Here is a 23460-nt window from a genome sequence, read left to right on the forward strand (position 1 = left end):
ATTTGAGCGTTCTGGTCGAAGCCGGAGAGCAGTAACGTTTTTGTCGACCCGATGTAAGAAAGACCACCGAAAAGTACTGGCTTGGTAGAGACGGTGAGAAACATGCAAAGCTCTGTTTAGACGCTAGCCAGTCGTCTTAAGACTTAGTTTTGTTATCCGTCGATATGTATCTTCCGGGCGAATGTTACACTGCTTCTGTTTCCTGAAAATTTTCCATATGTGGCAGTTATTTTATGAGAATAGTGGAAAATCTAATTTATGTTTCAGCCAATTCGAATTTGGAAGTTTATGGCGCCATGAAGAAGATTTCAATCAAAGTTTTCCCTCGACTCTTTCTGCACCTTCTTCGTCAAATTTCGATTCAACATGTAGAGTTTCAATAACTTATCAATCTTAACTTTTCTAACAATTCGTATAAACTCAATTTTGTTCTTTGATTTACCCCATAAAAGGTAATGAAAGTCTCTCTTCTGCTTTGTCCTCTACAGACGACCATTTCTTTTGCTATTTTGGTTTTCAGAACGTGTTGTTGGCTTAGTGGGCATTCGGAAAAAACTTAAGGTTTGCTTGCTGCTAGCGGTTGTTTTTCAGTTTTTTCTGAGATTCACAATTTCTGATTTCCAAATGTTTGTTGAATTTTTTTTCATTTTTTTGGTATCTTTGTGTTTGGATCAATTGGCGTCTAATCACGTGTTGTTGGCTTAGTGGACGCTCGGAAAGCCGTAAAGGCGAGCTTATTGCTAGAGGTTGTGTTTTTTGTTTGTTTTTCTGAAAGTGAATTTTTATTTCCAAGAATATAACGATTTTTTTTCTCCAACCATTTGTTTGAATTTTAGTTTTCCGATAAATTGGCGACTTTCTATGTGGTGTTGGCTTATTGGATGCTCGGAAATTACTAAAAGCTTGCTTGATGCTAGTGGTTGTGTTTTTCGTCTGTTTTTCTGAGACTGAATGACACGAATTTTTTAGGCATTTTTGTTCGGGGAACGATTGGTGTGTAAGCACCGGTTGTTGGCTTAGAGAACACTCGGGAAATACTTAGAGCTTGCCTAATTGTGGTGGTTCTCGTCTGTTGTTCTAAGATTGAATTTTAAGTATCTCCAGCTTTTTCAAGTTTTGTTCCTTTAAGTTATTTTCATCGAACTGACAATTTAGTAGCTTGCAATGGTACTTTCGTTGAATAGAGGGTGATCTGAGGATACTCCACCAGAGGTTGCAGATTTGGCCTCGGTGCTTGACTGTTCAAATTATCTTAACTGGCGAGATATGATGTTTTAAAAGATTCAAAAGAAATTCAAAAAGTGTTCTATATCAAAAAAATACATTGTTGGCCAAATTGTTGGTTGTAAAAGTGGAATTGCGCAATTTAATTGGTCAAAACTATAAATATCAGGCTAATAAGTTATTGGACTTGTTTTTTACTTAAACTGATAAATTGAGTCAGACATCGTATTGAGTAGTTTCAGGTTAAATTAGTTTCAATTCCTTGGCCAAAAAGTTGTTTCCAACTACTTGCCATTTATTAAACCTTTCAAAAATTTTCAGGGCTATGAAATTGATTTTGTGTGTTTTTGACCAGCAGTGGATTAAGAAGATAGCAGTGATTTGTCGTCGGTGATGTTATCGAATTATCCATCATCGGTAAGGTTTCATATTTTTGCATAACTGAGAATATTTATAACTCCATTTTAGCTGCCAGCTTAGGGCATTACAGACATTAACCGCGTTTTTATGTTATTGTATCTTTGGATCTTTCTGATTTGATTCATATAGGGCCTTTGTTGCTTATTTTGTTCAAAAATGGTTGAAAATATTCCTAATTTTTTTTGTTGCACGATAAGCTAGGGTATTGCAATCGGGTACAAGACTTCTTTCCATAAATAAGTTCACAGAATGGTTTATTTAGTAGGAATGGTAAATATAACTTCTGACAATCTCGGCTTTTTGAAAATTTGAATAAAAGTGCTTTTATTTAAGTCAGGCTGACCACTTGACTATCTCGGCTTATTAAATAGCTTCAGATGATTAAGGCAAAGTGGTTTTTTTTGTGGGGGGTCAGCTCCCTAAATTATCTGAAGTCATCACTGGAGTGAAGAGAACAACAACGTTTTGCAAGTCAATCTACAACCATCTCAGGGCTTTCCTTGAACCCATAATTGAAGAATCCTTTGAAGATAATACAGAACCTGGTAAAGAGACGAGGTGTGCTCCAACGACGAACAAACTTAGTCATCTGGCATGACACAATAAACAACTTGTTGACAAAACATCGAAGTAACTTCAACCCCGAGACAAGAAGAAAGTTCCAACCACTCACTCCCTCCCATCTAGTCGAAGAACTCCGAAACCTAAACATCAACAACCGGATAAAAGCCATCGTCTACACTCGCAGAGAAGGTACTCGTGATACCTCTGATGAGCTAAATTCCAGTAGAATACTGGTTATTGACGTCATTAAAGATCTGCCATGTTCCAGAAAACGCAAAAATATCCAGTTAAAACACGTAATCGCAAAAATTCATCCGGATATTGCTATTGCAAAATCACTCGTCAATTCAATAATACGAACAGAGCAGACCTCACTGGATTGAAGAAAAGCAAAAAGAAGAAACTGAGTTACAAGAAAAACAAGGATACAAGAAACAATATTGACCAGACCGACAACGACAAAAGCAAGCAGAAGCTCAACAAGAGACAAAAAGAGAGACTAAGGAAGCGTAAAGCTCTTGGACTCCAAAGATTAGTAAGTGTCCCACCACTAAACATTCTATACCTATCGAATAACTTGTGTTACAACCATCCTAGTGCATCCATAGGAATTGAGTTTCTTAGGAAGCGCGTGAAAGTCAGACCACACGTTAAGGATTATGTCCACAAACAACAGAGTTAAATAACCAGTGTATTTTTAGGAATTCAGTTTTCTAAGAAGCGCAGGTAATTTCAACTTCTTTCTCACGAAACTTTTGGCTTCAACAATCCGTGCATCCATAGGAATTATGTTTTTTAGGAAGCGCGGGAGAGTTGAATCAAAAGCTTAAAGTAAACCTCGACACTTCTAGTGCATCAGGAATTAAGTTTCCTACGAAGTGCAAGAGTGCCGAGGTATTTTGCTCTTTTCATAATGACGCCCACCAAGTAAAATAACTTCTGTAAAACATGCATAAAGCCCATAACGCCACGGGATGCCGTGTTTCTATGTCTCCTGTGGTGACTCAATGCACTTGGCCCAAAAGTGCACCCAAATGAGCGAACATGCCGTCTTCGGGATTAGCGAGGTCAGCCAAAACCTTCTACTGATATGTAACGTGTGTTCGCCTCAACCAAAGGGACCCCTATTTTTTATCCTATTTATAAATGATTCACCAACTATAATTAAAAACAGCGAATATTTTGGGTTTGCAGATGATTTCAAACTTGTAAATACTGACCCTTATACTCTACAAGAAGACATAAATAGAATAGAAAAATGGTGCTTAGACAACGAAATGAAACTCAAAAGTGATAAATGCTTTATACTACCAATCAAAACGAAATGCGAAAGGATTTGACATTTAACATGAAAAGTTTCAATTAGACACACAGTAAAGATTTTGTTCTGGTTAACTTTTTTTCAATTAGAAAATTAGGTAGAACTATTGAGTTTTTGCCTAACAAATTTCGGACATCTATACAATTGTTCCAGTTTGCACCTTGATTTCCTTTGCCAAAGCGATTATTTTGAGACGCGCCCTTTTAGAAGTTTTTAGATGTTAGGGACTAGGTTTTCAGATTATAATAATTAGGGCTGCTCTTAATTTGTTCTCAAAGCTCAACGTTGAAAAACACCTGTATAGTCTCAATTTTTAAATGTGCGTTTGAATGCTTTAAATGGCCCCAATTCTTTGTCACTTGAACGTTTTTGAGAAAACTTCCGACAAAAATCAAGAATAAACAGCAATATACTAATTATTTTGCAAGAAAAGTGATAGTTAATGATATCAAAAGCTGTGTTTTCCTCAAAAGTTGCTGAAATATTTTTTTTTCTAGCAACTGAACAAGGTAACTTTAAGGAAGACATTTAAATTACATCGTAATAATCAGACGGTATCAGTTCTAATTTCATCTCTGCCAGCAAATTGTTCGTTCAATTGATACTATTTTCCTCCTAAATTCCCCAGTTCTGACTAAAATGTCTTGCAAATTGAGTTTAATAGCGAAAGCATGTATTAAGCAGAAAACAAGATTAATTTTAAATTTAGAACTTTTCTACAGAAAAATCATGAAAATTATTCTTTAAAAGCAACAGAGATAATCATCAGTTATGAAGAAGATTTTGTTGAATTTCATCTAATATCTAATACACTTTTAAGAAAAATTTACCTCAATTTTGGTCAATTTTAGCAATAAACTGTTCATTTTTCATCGTTTATCTGAAATTTTTAATCATTAACATGAAAAATTTCTCGCAAGTTGTAATTTTGGTAAAAATTTGGGTAAAACATGAGAAAAAACTGAGGAGTTGAATCATGGAGATTGATCTAGAAATTTTATGGAATATTGCTCTTAATGTTCATTTGAATTGAGATTTTCATTTAAATTCTCCCTGAAATGGACAAAAAAAAACAGTTAATTACCCAAATGAAAGGTTGAAAATGGAAAATTTTGGGTAAATTTGATTAATTTTTACTTTACTTTCTCGAAAATTACGATTAGTTTCACTATTTTCCGGAAGTTTCAATATTGATTCAGCTTTTATGAGCTTTCTTTTTGGTATTGAGAGCTTTATGTAACCCACTTGTTAGCTCAAATAATGGCAAACTTTATCGTATTTCAGTATTTTGAGAAAAAATTGCGGAAAAATTCATTTTTTTTATTCAAAATTTTGTACCATTGTCTCAACTTGATGCCAATTAAATTACACTTTGAGCTCATTTTTAAACTCTTTATGTAAGAATATTTTTTCAATTAGTTCAGAAGCAACAATAAATTACTCAAAACTATGAGATTTCTGCAATTTTTTTCCAAAAACTTAAAATTTTTGAAATTTTTTTTCCAAAAACCCTGAATTTTTTCGAAGATTCAGTAGGTTTCAGCATGGTTTCAGGAAGTTGTTTCGAAAAAGTAAGATCTTTTATTAAAATAATTAATACGTCGAATTACACCAAATTTATTGTGTTTTGAAGTTTTTTGAAAAATTTTTGATAAAAAATATCAATTTTTGCTCAACAACTCTTACCATTGACTTACTATGTATCAAAAAATTAATTAAAAGAACTTCATTTCACAATCTTCACGTAATTAACAAGTGATATTTAACATTTAGATAACGCGCGCCGAGATTTTTGCGAAAAAACTAGACATTTCCACACAAAAACCAGAAAATTTCGTTTTTCTTACCATTCTCTCACCATCACACAAACCATGAAACCTTACCATTGGTATTCCCTATCCTAATACATTGTAGACTCTATTCTCTATCTTAATACATAGCATGGCGGACCCGAAATCTATAACGTATCTTAATACATGAGGTCCGCCATGCTTCCCCCCCGATCAGCCTCAACATATACTACTCTGGTTACTTGCTGTTTCTAAGCAATTACAATCCACATAAAAAATTGAAAAAATTTCTGTTTTTTTATCGATTCTGTTTCAAAACCCATAAAAAGTCCATAGTTCTCTTCGCCCTTGCGATAAACAAGTTATGTTTTCGGCTCAACAAGTTTCGACCCAAAATTTGTTGCCGCGCAGTTAATTATTTCCCTTTTTTTTATTCCTGCTTTTGAAATTTATCCTAAACAACCATGAGATTTTTGTAGCTGTAGGATCATGTTAGCATCCGTCCCCCAAGTATGTCAAGTTAAGATTCTCCACCCCAGCGGGCTTAATTTAAATTAAATTTGTTAACCTCCTTTTCTTCAAAACAATCTTCGGGTCGGCTCAGACTTGGAAAGTTCCTGCAGCTTGGGGATTTTTGACCGGAAAATCCGAAAAAATTTACTTTTTAAAGTTTTGTCCGAAAAATGCAACAAAATAGTCGGCTTTTTCTTGATGCCCGACACCATTGTAACCAATTATGAAACCGGGGCAATACCAGAAATTCGAATAATTTTCCATGCTTCGGCGCATTTTGGATGCTGGTTTCGTTTTTCGCAATGCATCTACCGAACAATTCAAGAATTTGGACCAAGTTGCGATTATAAAACGGACAAAAAATTTCAAGATGTTGCTAGAAAACTTTTCAGTCTCGCATATTTACCTATTAACGAGATAAGCATGGCGTTGGCTTTTTATCAAGAAAAAATCAATTCTTGCGAAAAAGTTGGAAAAATTTTCGATTGTTTGGACTTTTTGGATTTTGGGTCAAATTCCAATGGATTTATAGAACGTGTTTGACCGCCCTGTGGATATTCGAACGACCAATAAATGCGAAATCTAGAACAGAGGCTGGAGCGATCCAATTGAACTGGATACGAAAATTATTCGGCTAAAAAACTCTCATTTGGACGGCCATATTTCGCTGAAGACTTATTGGAATGGAATCGCTGAAATTTGCCGAAATATTTGAAAAAAAAAACTCAATAAACTTACTCAAACTTATGTATATTTTATTCATTTCACTGACAATATTCATTATTCTAATAGTTGTGTATTGATTTTACCGTATAATTCAACATTTTTGTGTATTTTAGTAATTTTCTTCTCTTAGACACATTCGGCTCTTAGACCATTCTGCTTATTGCTCCGCCTCTCAAAGGGGGAAAGTTAAAGGGATCCCCTCTTTGTCTACTATACAACTTTTCTACTGTTTGCCATGCAATCAAACCACGCACACATAGCATAAATATTCTGTCATTCTTCGATACTCGAAGTTATAATGTTGAGCTTGAAATTTAGTGAATAATATCTTGACTTGAAACGACGAGTGTTTGGTATAGTTCTGCTGCTCTAAGTTTGGTTAGGTATCGGTGGGTCTAGGACAACAAGCCGACGGCACTTCAAGCCGAAGGGACTTCAGGCTGAAATTTAAACTTTACAAGCACCTCAAATCAGGGGCGGATTTATGGGGGGGGGCGGACGCCCCCCCCCCCCCCCTCAGGGATTCTACCCCCTGCCGACCCAAAGGCTCCCCCTTTGGTACTTTTTAAGAAATCCATTTTTTGCCGACCGACCCTTAAATTTTTCTAAAGGCGCATTCGGCGCCAATATATACTAACTTTGAGGGGGAGCGCGCGCCAAAAAAACGCGATTTTTTTGTCTCAATTTTTCAAAAAGTGCCTAAAAACGGCTTTTTTGACATGTTTTTTCTAAAATTTGTCTGCGGCGCAGAAAATTTGGCAAAAACAGGGACCTTTTAGTGCTTTAGAAGAGCTCGGAAAATCAATTTGGTCGACCTAAAAAAAAAGGTCGTCAAAATTTCCGAAACAATTTTGAAAATCCGCCCCCCCCCCCTCAAAAAAATCCTAGATCCGCCCCTGCCTCAAAGTACAATTTTTCATCTGTAAAACGTTGCTTTTCAAAATTTCGGGCAATTTTAGTCCATAATAAGCGTTATTCATGACAATGAATCACTTAGGATTGGCATTCGTTAATAATTTCAGACGGTTTTTGAAATGCATAAATTATAAACAAGAAAATTGCCTTCAAACCGTGTTTTATATTTCAACTTACCTAAACATCATTTGGAGGCCTAAATTTTATGAAAAAACGAATAATTACTGAAAAAAGATCATAAAAGTAGGAAATTCTTTAAAAAGGTTTTCAAAATAATCCTACTTCATCACTTAATCAGAAAATTTTCGGCTTGAAGTCCCTAATTTTACGATTCGGCTTGAAGTCCCGTCGGCTTGATGTCTGGCACCCGGTATCGGTTATAGTTATAGTCTGAGTTCTGGTTACATTTGTTGGATTGTACTGTATCATTGTAGTCATGCAATGAAGTAGCTTGATGTTTTAGTTTTAGATAGATATTGCTGTTTTAGCTGCGATGTTGATGTTTCAGTTGTAGTTTGAAATGCGCATAATGCCGCCTGTAAGCTCAAAAGCAATACAGATGTAGTACTGTATGGTATCAGCGGCTTATGGTACCATACGGTATATAATGCGTTTTTCTAGCTTTTCGCTTTTCTAAGATATTGTGTATTTCTCAGAAACGCGCATTTCTCAGAAATATTATTTATCCGTTTATTGCACCGGAGTTCTTATTGCTCAGTTTTGTTGCGTATCGAATATAGCTGTTTTTGATAGTTCCCTCCTTTTCCCTTCTTGCAACCAGAAGCAAAACTGACGAAAAGGTAAGTCAAATGGCTTGATTTGATTGATGCAAAAAATATGTTTAAGGCTTAGATCATCGATAACAAATGCTTGTTGTAGATGAAGTAAGTCAGCTCCTTGAAATGCGAAATCTTGATTACACGAAATGAGAAAGCAAACTTACTAAATTGATAATTTTTAATTATTAATTTTTCCTTGTCTCGATTCTGATTGGTTAATATAGTATTTGTCTGCTTACTGACGAGTATGAATACGGGGTCTAGGACAACAAGCCGACGGGACTTCAAGCCGAAAGGACTTGAAGCCGAAATTAAAACTTTACAGGCACCTCAAAACACAATTTTATCATCTGTAAAACGTTGCTTTTCAAAATTTTGGCAAGTTTAGTCCATGATAAGCGTTTTTCATGACAATGCACCATTTGTGATTGGCATCCGTTAATAACATCAGCCGGTTTTTGAAATGCATAAATTATAAACATGAAAATTGCCTTCAGCCATGTTTTACTTTCCAACTTTCCGAAACATCATTTGAAGGCTTAAATTTTATGAAAACGCCGATAACTAGTAAAGAAAGATCATGAAATTCAGAAACTCTTCAATAAAGTTTTCAAATTAATCATATTTCACGACTTTATGAACTATTCGGCTTGAAGTCCCTAATTTTAGAATTCGGCTTGAAGTCCCGTCGGCTTGATGTCCGGCACCCTGAATACGCGGTTGTCTAAATGCTGCGACGTAACCAATAGATTAGTAGTCGTGTCGTGAATAAATGTTCTTTTTCTGTATTTCTGAGAAAGGTTACATATCAGTATTTAGACAACCGCGTATTCAGACTGGTCAGTATTTAGACAAATACTGTTTCAACCAATCAGAATCGAGACAAAGAAGAAATTAATAAATAATTATTATTTATTTTGGATTATTTATGTCTTTTCTCGATTCTGATTGGTTCATACAGTATTTGTCTAAATACTGACGAGTATGAATACTCGGCTGTCTAAATACTGGCTGCACTCCTCTGAGAAATAATAATTTTTTGTTAATAGATTAGGTGTAGAGTAGAGCATAGATGTGTACTTCGTATTTCTGAGAAAGAATTTCAGCATTCATTTTTTCATCTTGAAGGATATCTGAGGAAAAGGTGTAAACTCTGCTGTTTGATCGAGTTTCTGCTGTATTTGCTGCTCTATAGGCTATAGGCCTAACTATGCAGAATCGTTTGGGGCCTGGGTGTTATGATATGTAGTTTTGGTGTTTTAGTGTTGCTCCTGTGGCCGTCGATTCAAATGTCTGTGGAATTGCGTGATGGTGGTACTCTGGCGGCAAGAGACTATCAGATTCGTTTATTCGAGCAAGCATTGGGTGAGAACGTGATAGTGTGGTTGGAAACAGGGTCAGGCAAGACTTTCATTGCCCTTCTGCTGATGAAAGAGTTGTGCCATGAGACGTGTGGAAAGTACAGAAGTGAAAAGGGAGGTAGACGAACTGTGTTTGTGGTGAATTCAGTGGCCTTGGCTAAGCAGCAGACCAAGTACATCGAGCATCATTCTAATCTGAAAGTGGATTATTTCACGGGTCTCTTAGTTTGCATCTTCTTAATAGTGAATAGTGACCACCCTCTTCAGTTTTTCTGAAAAAAACCTACTTGAATACCATACTTACTATAATTTGAAAGCATTCGTGTATCGAATGAATCTATATAAATAATCTTAATGGCAAGGGTAAGGGGTCTAGGACAACAAGCCGACGGGACTTCAAGCCGAAGGGACTTCAGGCCGAAATTTAAACTTTACAAGCACCTCAAATTAAAATTTTTCATCTGTAAAACGTTGCTTTTCAAAATTTCAGGCAAGTTCAGTCCATAATAAGCGTTATTCATGACAAGGAATCACTTAGGATTGGCATTCGTTAATAATTTCAGACGGTTTTTGAAAGGCATAAATTATAAACAAGAAAATTGCCTTCAAACCGTGTTTTATATTTCAACTTTCCTAAACATCATTTGGAGGCCTAAATTTTAGGACGAATAATTACTGAAAAAAGATCATAAAAGTAGGAAATTCTTTAAAAAGGTTTTCAAATTAATCCTACTTCATCACTTATGAGAAAATTTTCGGCTTGAAGTCCCCAATTTTACGATTCGGCTTGAAGGCCCGTCGGCTTGATGTCCGGTACCTAAGGGTAAGAAATGACGTTGACTAATTTTGGTACTATAAACTCTTCGTTATCGACTGTTTTCTTTAGTTGAAAGAGGTTTTTCTATCAAAGGTTTGCATTTTTGCATTGAGTTTTCTGCATAGGTTAAAAGATACTTTTGTTTTTGGAAAACATATGTTTCCTCCTACTGAAAGTTCAACCGCAGCTCGAAAAGGCACCAAAATTTAGTCTCGATGTAAATTAGGAATATAATTTGAGGTTTTTGTTCTTTACTTCAGGCGAAAAGAACGTTGACAGATGGCTCCAGCCGGAATGGAACAGAGAGTTGGAGAAGAATCAGGTTAGTGTTGCAGCTCTGAAAAATAATTGATAAAATTCAATTTCATTGCTTTTTGAAAAGGTGATGTCCCAATTGTACCAACGTTCATTTGGGTGAATTCCCATAGGTTCCAATGTTCATAGGTTCCAAAATAAAAAATCAGTCGCATAAGTTCCAAAATTTATCTTCTTGAATTCTGATTGGTTGAAATTTGAGTCAACGAATTGATGGATCGATTGTTTACTGTTCAACCAGCATAAACTCAAGCTGCAGAATAGTGACCGCCGCAGCCGCGCCAACGTGTTGCGAGCTTGCCACCAAAGGATAGGACTTTATACGAAATTTAGAGCCGGTTATCGCCGCAAAGCGGCGTAGCGCGCCCACCGGCGACCTTAAACCGAGACTCGGCTAATTTAGTCTTTTGACCAATTGAAAAGATTTGGAACTTATGCGACTGGTTTTTTATTTTGGAACCTATGGGACTGATTTTTTATTTTGGAACCTATGAATACGCACCATTCATTTGTACCAAAATGAAAAATCGGTCCCATTTGTACCAAAATTATTCAACTCGATTTCTGATTGGTCGAATTGTGAGTCAACGAATTATTACATTAATTTTCTACTGTTCAAACAAGAAAATTAAACAGCAGAATAGTGACCGTCGCAGTCGCGCCAACGTGTTGCGAGCTTGCCAACAGAGGGTAGGACTCTATACAAAAGTTAGAGCCGGGTATCGCCGCGACGCGCGCGTAGCTCGCCCCCCGGCGACCTTAAACCACGAGCTTAAAGTAGTCGGCTTAATAGTCTTAGGCCAATTGAATATTTTAGGTACTAACGCGATTGATTTTTTATTTTGGTACAAATGGGACTGATTTATCATTTTGGTACTTGTGAATACCCATCTTTGAAAATTCAATCAGGCCTTAATACGCTGAACCGCCTATGCGAATGGATGGATGCCGCTCAGTTTGTTATAGCAAAAATGGTTGAAAACAACTTGTGTAATTGTACATTTTATCCACGGTGTAATAGCGTATTTAATCATTGAAAAATAAAAAGACGCGTGAAAGACAAGAATTGTTTTAATACCGAAAGAACGGAGTGCGATCTGTATTCAGACAACCGCGTATTCATACTCGTCAGTATTTAGACTAATACTGTATGAACCAATCAGAATCGATATAAGACATAAAAAATCCAAAATAAATCATAATTATTTATTAATTTCTTCCTTGTCTTGATTCTGATTGGTTAAAACAGTATTTGTCTAAATACTGACGTGTCTGAATACGCGGTTGTCTAAATACTGCTACGTAACCCTAAAGAACTATGGATAAAAGTAGTGTGGTCTGTATTTAGACAACCGCGAATTCATACTCGTAAGTAAGCAGACAAATACTGTGTTAACAAATCAGAATCGAGATGGGAAAGCAAACTTGCAAAATATATAAGTGTTAATTATTGATTTCTTTCTTGTCTCGATTCTGATTGGCCAATATGGTATTTGTCTGTTTACTGACGAGTATGAATACGCGGTTGTCTAAATACTGCTACGTAACAGATAAAGTCACTCAAGATTAAGGATGCTAGGTGACGACAAGCCATTAAGGACGACGCGACATTAAGACGACAAATAAGCGTTATCGATGAAAAGGGAGCAGTTCGAATTAAAGCGGTTTAAATTTGTCAGAAATACAATGTGGAGAATTGCAAGTAGCGTCGTCTTAAAGTCCCATCAAAAATAGTTTGTGTCCTAACTGTCCTCGTCTTAGTTGCCGGGCTCCAAAATATGCACAAATGAGGCTGTACGAACCGAAATTTAATAGTGCCGGAAAAAAGTTATTCAACAGAACCGCTGTTGCGCCCCTGGTTAAGATTTCCATGCATTCTTGCTATATTTCTGGACTGGGTAATGTTGCTTCACCCTCAAGCAATTCAGTATTAATTAGAGGAAGCTTATTTAAAACTTCAATGTAGGTTATTAACAGCATACATGCAATGCTGCAGAAAAAATGTAATTCTTATGCAAAATTCAATTTCAAATTTAATACGTGGTGAGGGAGATTTTTTTACGATTGGTCATTTTTGGGGAGATTATACGGATAGTCCAATTTGCCACTCAAATAGCGTGCTCGTTCTGCCGAATGTTAACTTGGGCGAAAATGGAATTTAAATTGCCCGAACAAATGTGATTTTCTAAATTGAATGAATTTTTTGCTACTTGATTCTTCATCTCAATAAAAAGCTTAATGAAAGCAATGCTTATCGCGACGCCCCCATTCTTATGAGATTTTTTAATAATGATTTTCTGGCTAATAGGACGATATCGATTAAGTCGATAACAGTTTTGGGACGTTAAGATGAAGCTATCCTGCTGCATTTCCAAAAAAATATAAACTGCTGAAATTAGATCAGCTAAATTTAAATCTTTTAGCGCTCATGTGTTTCATAATATCATGTATATTAATATCCTGTCGTCTTATGTTCCCAGTCGTCCCGGTGGCCAGCCAATAAGCAGAATGGTCTAAGAGCAGAATAGGTCCAAGAGCAGAAAAACAGAAAAACTTTCATTGTTATAAGCTAATCGGAAAATTTAGTATAAGAATAGTCATTATTACCAAGAACACTAATCTTTTCTGCATCATTTGAGTAATTTAATCGAGGTTTTTTGAAGATTCAATTTTTAAAATTTGATGAAATTATTCAATTCATGCATAATTTATTCATTTTCTTGGTATTATTGACGATTCGGATCAAGTTCTCATCCTCCACCACAAATGGACCAAGTAGAGATCCTCACCACCAGCGCGTAAAAAGCTCTATTCTGAATGGCTGAAAACTAGAACTCAGAACCAAGCTTACATCCTCCCCCCAAAGCGTATTGGGGATGTAAACTTGGTCCGAAGATTCTGATAATTGTTTTATCAATTAGCCCGTATACATCAATCAAAGCTAATAATTTTCTGTATTTCTGCTCTTGTACCCATTCTGCTAATTACTCCGCCTCCATTGGTGGCCAGTCAATAAGCAGAATGGTCTTGGAGAAGAAAGGGTCCAAGAGCAGAAAAATATCAACTGTTCTTTTTTTTGTATTTCTGAGAAGTAATTATTTTTTGTTAATAGATTAATTATAGAGAAGAGCATAGATGTGTGTTTCGGTGGCCAGTCAATAAGCAGAGTGGTCTTAGAGAAGAAAGGGTCCAAGAGCAGAAAAATGTCAACTTTTAGAAGCTAATCGGTAAAACAAGTATTAATTTGGACATTATTACCAAAAAAAAACGAACACTTTATGCCTAAATTGAGTAATTTGAATGTTTTTTTTTAAGTAAAATGAAAAATTTGATGAAATTTTAATCAATCACTACTCAATTGATTTATTGATTAGCCTGTAAAAAAAAATTTTTGTCTGTTTTTTTGCTCACCCCAATTTTGCTCTTAGACTTTTTCTGCTTTTAAACCATCCTGCTCTTTGACAGTTTATTGATCATGCGCCGGATTCTGCAAGCAAAAAGTATGCACATAAATTAGTTTTGGTGAAAAATTCGACAAATTTAGTTGCCTATCAAGCCGGCTTTATCTATCTCAACTGAAAAAAAAAAAATGAAATTAAGTACAAATTTATTTGCTGAAGCGAGCTAACTTCGTTAATAAGTTCCGATTTCAACATACAAATCCTGGTTGTTTGCTGTTTCTAAGCAATGATAATCCACATAAAAAATTGAAAAAATTTCTTATTTATTCTAAATTTCTTAGTTTTTTATTGATTTTGTTTCGAAACCCATAAAAAATCCATAGATCTCTTCGCCCTTGCGATGAACAAGTTATGTTTTCGGCCTAACAGCTTTCGACCCGAAATTTGTTGCCGCTCAGTAAATTATTTCCATTTTTTTATGCCTGCCTATGAAACTTATCCTAAATAACCATGACATTTTTGTAGCTGTAATTTTCAACCCTTCAAGTTTTTTTGAAGTATTTCTTAAAATTTAACTTTTCAGAATTTTTTTTAGACCGTCTTTTTTTTCATTCACTATCTTGTAGCGCAATATGTTTTTTGCATTGTCGACATGATTGATTTTATATTTGTTGACCGTTTTCTGGACTTTTTTCGATAACAATCCTGCCAAATCTGATATCATAGGTTTAATCGACAAAGCAGGTTGTTGAAAGCTTGCCTTCATAGTTTGCTACGCCCAGTTTTTTGAGAAAAAAAGCTATGGCCTTTCTACAAGTGAAAGTTTTGAAATTTTGACCATTTTCGAAGTTTGTCCATTTTTGACTTTACTCGAAAATTGCCGTCCAAATTCTCATGTTAAGTGTTCAAGTGAGAAACCCGTTTTTGGGAATCTTCTCTTCTTTACCGGTCGTGACCTGTTTTTGGCAGAAAAAAAACGGATTTCAGAAAATCAACTTTTTGAGTTTGACCGTTTTTTAGTAACTTTGAAACTTTGAATTTTCTTATTAAGTACCATTTCAAAGCTGAAATGAAAAGTTCAATCGAAAAAAGCTGTTGCACGAATTTTTCCTTCAGAAGCGGCTAGTCCTTAATTTTTGTAAAAGAAATGTTGTCTTTGGGGATATTACAAAATCTCCAAAATTTTCACTTTTATCATTTATTTTATAGAGAAACAACTAAGGTTTTGGGTAAGGTCCAATTTTTGAAATTATACATTTCGTCCCGCATCATTTTAACAAATTCAAAAATATCTTTTGCGTACCTCCAGCTTCAGCTCGGCCCAACGTTTCCTTCATCGAGACAATCAAAAAATTCTGGTTCATCCAGTTTTTTTCCAACATTTTTCAATTTTTTTTCTACTTAATGTTTTATTATGATTCAGTTGTATCGCAAGTGGTGCGCAGCTCCGCTTCGCCTCAGTGTTTTGAAATTGTTTTTGATCAATTTCACTTTTCCGCCGTTTGACATGATTGAATTTATATTTCGCAACAGAATGAAAAAAATCTTAATGATCCACGGTTTCACAAATTTGTTTAGATTCCCAAAAGCGTTGTCAATCGTAAATTGTTATTTGATTTGAAAAAACTGAAGGTGATATGTTTTAAGAATTTTGAAAGTTTAAAAATGTCCAGAAATTATCAATAAGTCTGTTTTTATCTTTTTAAATGTTGCTTGGTACACGAATTTGCTTGATGAGAAACACACCTCTGTCGTTCCGTCGAAACAAGGAAATAGATAAATGATCTGAAACCCAAGTTGTTTCAATTAATATTGTTTTAGGTGCTTGTGATGACTGCACAAGTGTTAGTCGACATGTTGAATGCTGGCTTTATTACCTTCTGTGACCTAAATCTTCTGATATTTGACGAATGCCATCACGCGACTGGAAAGCACCCTTACAAAATTATTATGAACGGCTTTGCGGAGAGAAAACAGACGTTAACACATGGAACAATGCCGAAGGTGTTTGGTCTAACTGCGTGTGTCTTCACAAGCAAAGTTAAAACCGGTGATGCAATGGCAAGAAAAGTAAGTTGCTTTTGCCATATAATGTTTGAATAGTGAAATATGTTTTGACAGGTTTTTTTTTTAATGTTTGAAAGGTTCTTTTCGAATGGATTATGGTGGTAAGAAGTGATGGTGGCAACTTAATTATGACGCACAATTTATCTGGAACGGAAGCATCCGGTTAACTCACCGATATTTAGCTGGAGGGGCAAAATGGAAAAGCTATATTTGATTGAATTAGACAAAATGCAATAGGACAGATATACAACTAAATGTTTTTGTTTTAGATGACCGATCTTGAAAGAACATTCTTCGCAAAAGTCATCACTTCACCTTATGACAAGTCAAGCTTCTCGGCTAAGCCTGCTGTGAATCTTATTCGTGCGAAAGATGACGCCAAGGTTCGTGAACTTGAAGGATTAATTGAACTGGGTGAGCAGATTGAACAGTTAGATCTTACCCTCGAAACAACCTTGGCTCAATTTGAAGACGTGAGCAAAAATATCGCAAAAAGTCGAACTGAAATTGACGTGAAACATTGTTTTGATGTGTTAGGAATCGAAGCTTTGAAAGTGCTCTTGGAGAAAGTTTTGAATCGATCTATTGGGTCTCATCAACTAAGTGTACATGAAATGCAATTGGTACAAGAGTTACAGGCAAAAGTTACTTCTGTGGCAATAAGCGCTCAAGTGAAGTTTGGTTTCGACCAGGATCTGTACACGAAATCGCTCATGAGGCCCAAACTATATTCCTTATTGCAGTTACTGAGAAAAGTTGGTGGCTTGCCTGGAAAAAATAAGTTCTGCGGGATCATTTTTGTGGAAAGAAGATACAGCACGGCTGTTTTGAGGGACTTCTTGCTTCAAGCCAGCAAAGACTTTGAAAGCATCAGATTTGTAAAACCGGTGTTTGTAGTCGGTCAACTAAATTCAACATCAGGCGTTAGAATAAGTGAACGTGAACAAGCGGAATCGCTGAATAAGTTCAGAAAAGGTGAAGCTAACCTCCTGATTGCGACCAATGTCATCGAAGAGGGCATTGATGTTCCGCATTGTAATTTCGTGTGCAAATTTGACCTCCCGCAGAACTTCAGGTCATACATTCAAAGCAAAGGGCGTGCCAGAGCTCCCAACTCAAACTACTTTGTGATAGCAAGCGAAGTCGAATACCCAGATTTCAAACTGAAACTAGAAGGTGAGTTTGCTACTATAGAGGAATTTATCACCACTGAGAGTTGTAATCGAGTTTTGCCGTCTGATACTGAATGTTTTGCGCAGAATGAAGAATCTTCTCTTGAGAGCTACGCGCCGTATGCGGAATCAGATGGAGCAAGAGTAACTGCGGCCTCTGCTCTTGCATTGTTGAATAAATATTGCCAGTGTTTGCCCTCGGATAGGTTCTCTTATTGGAAGCCGAAGTTCATCGTTGAACAATTAGGAGAGCAAAGTTTCATAGCTACTCTCTATTTGCCGTCATGCTCGGTCTTGAAAGAGCAAATAAAAGGGTTAGAGCAAAGGTCCCTAAAAGGTGCTAAGGTTTCGGCTGCTTTGAAGGCTTGCGAGTTGTTACACAAAGTGGGACAGCTTGACGAAAATTTGCGACCTGTGAGAAGTAAGTCTAAGAAAAGGTCAGGAGGGAGAGGAGGTCGAAACCACAACTCGAATGGAGAAAACGTTGTTCTAAAAGTGAAAAGATTCTACCCACCTTCAGTTTCGGGGAAAGTGAATGAAGTTCACAAGTTGTTCTGGCATGAAATTCGCAGTGCTAACTTGGACCATGATTGGATATGTAATTTCTTGCCGGGGTTCATAAAATACCCCTCGGTATCGGTTGGCTTCTTGACCGCATCTAAAATCCCTACGGTACCAAGCGTCGTAATTTACAGCTTGTACGGAACCGAAGTAAGATCAATGGAATTTCAAAAGGAAGTCACTCTAAATGGTCACGATATTCAGAAGTTGATTGAAACAAATCGATGGTTATTTGAGGAAGTCCTCAAAATACCAAACATCAAGTTAGATATGGAGAACAGTCCGTTTCAGTTGATCGCAGCTATTATAGACCAGGAGAGAGGCGACTTTTTAAACAAGGATGAAATAATCGAGCATTCTACATGGGCTGCTCCGCAGAATTCTGTCTTCAAATTTCCGACGAGAGGAGTCGATTTAGCAAAGAACAGAGATAGGTTGCACCTGGTAGAGTATGTCACAGCGTGCGGCGGCCAAGCGACGGTTCGGAAAATTGGTGATAGTATTGCATATGGTGCAAAAGATAGAGTTAGACGATCGGAGCATAGGCCCCAGTATCCTTTGAGCGAAAGTGTGAGACAAATGTTCACAGCAGAAGTGCTCTACAATGCCATGTGTTTACCTACTGTATTGTTCCGACTGAATTCGTTGATTTTTTGTGAGGATTTCATGGCTGATGTCTTCGCCAAGTTGTGCTATGACGATAACGTGGTGGCGTCCTGTCCCAATGAAAGGGCACCCACTCTTAGCGGCAAAGGGTTTACAGTTATTCCATCTGTTTATGAAGGTGCAGCACTCGAGTTTAAGAAATTGGTGTCCGAGACGAAAAATATGTCGGACCAAGATCAGTGCTGGATTGGACCGGCGCCCATCAACCTGTTGAAATGTTTTACGCTCAAAGTTAGTTGAATTTAGATTTTTAGACTGTTGATGATTTTGGTTGGTCTATGAAATATGCATTGTTAAATTTATGCGTTTGTTTAGAGCGCGCACTCGGGCGAAGGTTTGCATCTGGAGCAGTTTGAGATCTACGGAGACGCTTTCCTCAAATTTGTAGTTAGTCGATATCTGTTTATGCAACATCCGGATATGGACGAGGGAGATCTAACTGAGAAGAAAATCAGGGTCATCAGCAACAGCAACCTCGTGAAGGTAGCCAAGGAAAAAGGTTAGACTATATCATAAACTCTTTTTAGTGTAAATTCAATCATGTTATCGATAGATTGGTATGAAGCCTCGACGAGCACCGATTCAAAACATTTGAGCTTAGTAGGATAATCAGAATTGGTTTAGATATGATTATATCTGCACAAGTATAACTTTATTTGCACAAGTAAATGGTGTTCTTTTTTATCCCTTTTTGGAGTACTAGTCCCTTTTTTAAATTCACTTTTGTCCACTTTTGGTCTGTCCTCAATATATGAACACTGAGTCCGGCTTCTCAACAATGAAATCCGCTGAAAAGTTGTGGCAAAGCAATTTCAATTTAAAAACCTACGATTCCATTCGTGTAGTACAGAATTGATAATTTTTTGTATGACCTTTTTTGGTTAAACTGGACTTTAAACTAATCGTGTTTTTATATTAATGTTTTCACAGAACACTTGTGACGGTCAATTTTTGGGGTGATTCCACTAGGTCCTTTTTTAGAGTCACGCCGTTGGTCACCCTGTATATAGGTGTAACTTAGTTTCCTTAGCATTTCATTTTTAAGAGTAATGCACGTAGTGAAGACTCTTATAGGAAAAAGTCTTAAATCTTGTTCACGATCAATTTTTCGCGGTTTGATTTTTTTTTAAGTTCAGTGCATTTCCATTGTTAAAAGGAAGGCAAACTCCCCTATCGAATAGCAAAAGTGTAAAAGTCACGAAAAACGTGATCGACTTCTTTTTCGAAAATGGAAATTAATTATCAGATTTCCCAGCGAAATAAAAGTTTTACGTATTGATCCAGCTTTCTCAGATTGGGCTAATGTTGTCAAAAAACCGCCAGTCATAAATAATTGTAAAAATTCAAAGAGCTTAAAGGGCATATATTTTTTTCGTTGAAAATTGAAAATTGAGATTTTTTCAAAGTGAGTGTGTTTTTATGTTTACTTGCGTTCATTACTCTTTTTCAATCTTCGATTGGTATGTTTTGATATTTGAAATGTTTTTCAAGTCGTTTTTTATACGTTCCAGGGCTAGACAAGCTTATTGTAGCTGAAAGAAATGTGCCTCGCGAAAACTGGCTACCGCCTCTCTTTGTTGCTTCTGACTCGGCTGAACAGTCTATAGCAGACAAGCTGATGAAGCAAGTGTACAGTGAAAAGAGCATCGCAGATGTCGTTGAGGCCTTGATCGGGTGCTTTCTCCAGTGCTGCTCCGAAGATTTTGCCTTGCATTTCTTGAACTCGTATCTGAAGATCAAAGTGCTCCAAAACCCAGAAGGAGGCTTTGAAATCCCGGATTCCTGCAAGGTTGGTGGAACTAGAAGCGAACCTTCTGACGAAGTTGACGTTCTTCTTGCAAACCTCCCGGATGTTGGGAAATACTCGTTCGGGGATCAACTCTATCTAGTTCAAGCGTTGACGCACTCAAGTTATACCAGGAACAATCTAACTGACAATTATCAACGTCTGGAGTTCCTAGGAGATGCTGCTTTGGATTATGTCATTACAAAGCATCTAATCGAAACGTATCCCCACTTTGATCCGGGAATGCTGACTGACATGCGATCTGCACTTGTGAATAATGTTCTGTTTTCATCCTTGGCTGTAAAATTGGATTTGCATAAGGCGTTGAAGCATCTTTCTTTGGAGCTGCAACAGGAAATCAACAGATTTGTTGAATTTTTGGAGGTTGGTTGATTAAATTACGCTTTTTGTGTGAAAACAGATTTTTTATATTTAATCAGTTTCAATGTGTAGAAAAGTCCGATTGCCATTGAAAATGGAGGCCTGATCACTTTCTGTGACATGATTAGCAACACTTCAGCTGAAGTGGATGGAGATACTGTGGATGATCCGAAGCCTCTTGGGGACTGCCTCGAAGCACTGGTTGCTGCCATCTACTTAGACTCGGGACTGAATCTGGATTGCGTCTGGAAGTTTCTTTACCCACATCTACAACACATTATTGAAAGGTATAATAGTAATAGTTACACTTTTAATCATATGATATTCCCCTGTAAACAATTAGCTTCATAACATGTTTTCATTCAAGCGGATTTTAAGCTTCATAACATGTTTTCATTCAAGCGGATTTTAAGCTTCATAACATGTTTTCATTCAAGCGGAAATTAGCCTTCATTATACCATCTAGTTTTGATTGCACATGCAAATGCTTGCAGTATTTTATGAGTTCAATTTTTAAACCGAATTCCTATAAAGTAATGCTCAACGAAAGTGCTCAATTTCAATCTCAGTGTACTGCTCAGATTCTAATGCCACATGGCATTTTTGTAGCATGGGTTTTATCCGCTTTATTGGCGGCTGCTGTTTCGTATATTGGCAGTTGCTATGGCGCTGTTGTTAGGAGATTTGACTCTAAGACTGGAGGGGGTGTCCTGTATTGGTATTTTTTATTTTTAAAGCTCCTTTTTGCTTTTGTGTGCAGCTCAGCTTTACTTTTTTTCATATCAATGAATTTATTTTAGGTACGCCAGAGACATTCCGAAAAATCCGATACGAGAACTTTATGAAAGATTTTCGAACGCCAATGTCGAATTTAGAGAAGTTGAAGACGACGGCACAAGCGATATGAGCGACAGTGACAGTAATATTATGTCGGATCCGAATTTGCTGATAACATCTCATTTGAAGTGCGTGAAATGTTTGGCCAACGGCAAAGAGTTTGAAGGAAAAGCGGGCAACTATAAAAACGCTAAACGAAGAGCAGCTAAAAAGGCTGTAGAGTTCTTTGAAGGAAAATGAATTACTCAAACTGCTAATAATGATGATGGTTGATCAGATTAGCTGCATCGATAGATACACTAATCATACGAAATTTAGAATTATTTGCTGATTGGAAATCTAAGCTGTTTGTCTGTTCAATTAACTTTTCTCCAGTTTAGTTGAATCAACTCATTGCCATAATTTAAAATCCTTATCATTCAATTAACAATAAAATTTTTGAAATATCAAGTTTTTCCTAGTTGGTGGAAGCTGCTCATAGTAACGAAAGCGGTGTTTGTATGTCAATTTAATTTATCAGTTAAACTTTAAGTTATTGATTTCAACGATCATATGTACAATATTTTAACGTTTTTGTCGTTTTTCTCTGCAACTTATAAAGATATAGGGTTGAAAGTTTGACACATAGTAGATGAAAATAGCTGGAAGGAACTAATCTCTAGTGTAGAAGGCGTAATCTTGTTTTAAAGGCGTAAAATAGCAAGTGTAACATAACTAGTTTCTGATGTGATATTGCTGTAGAAATATTCTCGCAAAAAAACTCGAGCAATTTGAATTTTTGTATTCAATTGTTTTTTTTTTTGGGAAAGTCATGAGCCGCAGAAAAACGACAGGCAAAAGAGTTTAAAAAGTTACTTGGTCAGGCGTGTAATTTAAGTGTAATTTTGCGCTGATATTCGAAATAAGCCAACAAAAAATTGTTTCGGAGAGTGATTGCTCCGGTCCATGCACAGGGTTCTCATAATAGTTATGATGTCTCTGAACTTAAACCAACTTTTTGTACAGGTGCCCCAGTCCACCTTTCAATGCCTGTATCGTCAAAACATAAAGAACGTTGTTTTTGTGACGCCGGACCAAGTAACTCACTCAATTCTTTTGTCTGTCGTTTTTCTGTGACTTGAAGAATATTCTAAGCTCATCAGCTTACACGAGAATGAATAAGCGTGCATAAGTTCAAAGTTCTTGTGTTGTTTGCGAGAATGTTTCCACAGCAAGAGCAGCTCTGAATTTGATTATTATGTACTTGCTCTTTTACGCCTTCAAAACAAGTTTTGTCGAATTCGAATCTAGCATGCTCCTTTCAAGTATCTTCATTACCCTTGCGATAAGCAAGGGTTTTGCTATCGGAACTAGATTTTTTCCCGTGAAAAATTTGTTCACAGGATCTCCAATTTCAAGATCTCCATTTTCAGCCCGTTGCTCGATTAACACCTCAAGTTACTGTGTCTAGATTTAATGCGTTGCTGGGTCTACTGGAAAAAAAATTTCAGATTTAATATAACTGTTTTTTGTAGGCTCAATTATTTAGGCCTAATTTTTGTCGGGTTATTTGCCGCGTGTTTTCAATTCTTTTCAATTAATTGTTAAATTAAATTGAAAAACAACACGCTCAAAGGTGTTTCATGCTCGTTTTAAATGCGCTTTTCTATAAACGCTGAAACTTTTCAGTTTGAAAAGAAATATTTTGAAGCGATTTGTGTTGAGTTTTTTCCAATTATTTCCCGTTTTTTTTTTCTCGAATGCATGGTTTTTGATTTTCTTTGTTCTGATAGTGTGTGCAGTTAGCTGATCACAACTTAGTGTCAAACTTCCTTTGTGCACTTTCATTACGCTTTGGATAAGCA

At 36.5% G+C, this 23460-nt stretch overlaps 3 protein-coding genes across 5 annotated transcripts in view; 2 read left to right on the top strand and 1 right to left on the bottom strand.

Moving 5' to 3' along the window:
* The window catches only part of LOC134845987 (protein fem-1 homolog C-like), a 390705-nt gene that overhangs the window by 160224 nt on the left and 207021 nt on the right, over positions 1-23460 (top strand). The window contains exon 1 of one of the 2 annotated variants that reach the window (XM_063863148.1): positions 2004-2013. The exons of the other annotated variant lie outside the window; for it this stretch is intronic. The gene's annotated coding sequence lies outside the window, so the exon portion shown is untranslated. Of the gene's footprint in view, positions 1-2003; positions 2014-23460 lie in introns of those variants that run through there. 2 annotated transcript variants of the gene reach the window in all.
* The window catches only part of LOC134845976 (AFG3-like protein spg-7), a 268817-nt gene that overhangs the window by 124216 nt on the left and 121141 nt on the right, over positions 1-23460 (bottom strand). The gene's annotated exons all lie outside the window — the stretch shown is intronic.
* On the top strand, positions 1544-22029 carry LOC134845962 (endoribonuclease Dicer-like). 2 transcript variants are annotated; one of them, XM_063863110.1, is made up of 9 exons: positions 1544-1641; positions 9516-9830; positions 10691-10752; positions 15968-16216; positions 16483-18843; positions 18928-19111; positions 20124-20782; positions 20852-21066; positions 21580-22029. In XM_063863110.1, exons 2-9 carry the CDS (start codon positions 9542-9544, stop codon positions 21854-21856), a joined length of 4296 nt encoding a protein of 1431 aa, XP_063719180.1. In that variant the 5' UTR covers positions 1544-1641; positions 9516-9541; the 3' UTR covers positions 21857-22029. The 2 variants fall into 2 exon arrangements, with proteins under 2 accessions (XP_063719180.1, XP_063719188.1); XM_063863118.1 differs by lacking the exon at positions 1544-1641 and adding an exon at positions 7722-8273.

The sequence above is a fragment of the Symsagittifera roscoffensis genome, chromosome 1 (assembly GCF_963678635.1).
Source record: "Symsagittifera roscoffensis chromosome 1, txSymRosc1.1, whole genome shotgun sequence".
NCBI classification, from domain to species: Eukaryota; Metazoa; Xenacoelomorpha; order Acoela; family Convolutidae; genus Symsagittifera; species Symsagittifera roscoffensis.

Bases quoted from the DNA above. Each gene is read 5' to 3' on its own strand.
- LOC134845962 (XM_063863110.1), top strand. From the start codon at position 9,542: ATGTCTGTGGAATTGCGTGATGGTGGTACTCTGGCGGCAAGAGACTAT. The intron at 10,753-15,967 runs GTTAGTGTTGCA...ATATTGTTTTAG, and splicing joins GAGAGTTGGAGAAGAATCAG to GTGCTTGTGATGACTGCACA. The intron at 16,217-16,482 runs GTAAGTTGCTTT...TTTTTGTTTTAG, and splicing joins GTGATGCAATGGCAAGAAAA to ATGACCGATCTTGAAAGAAC.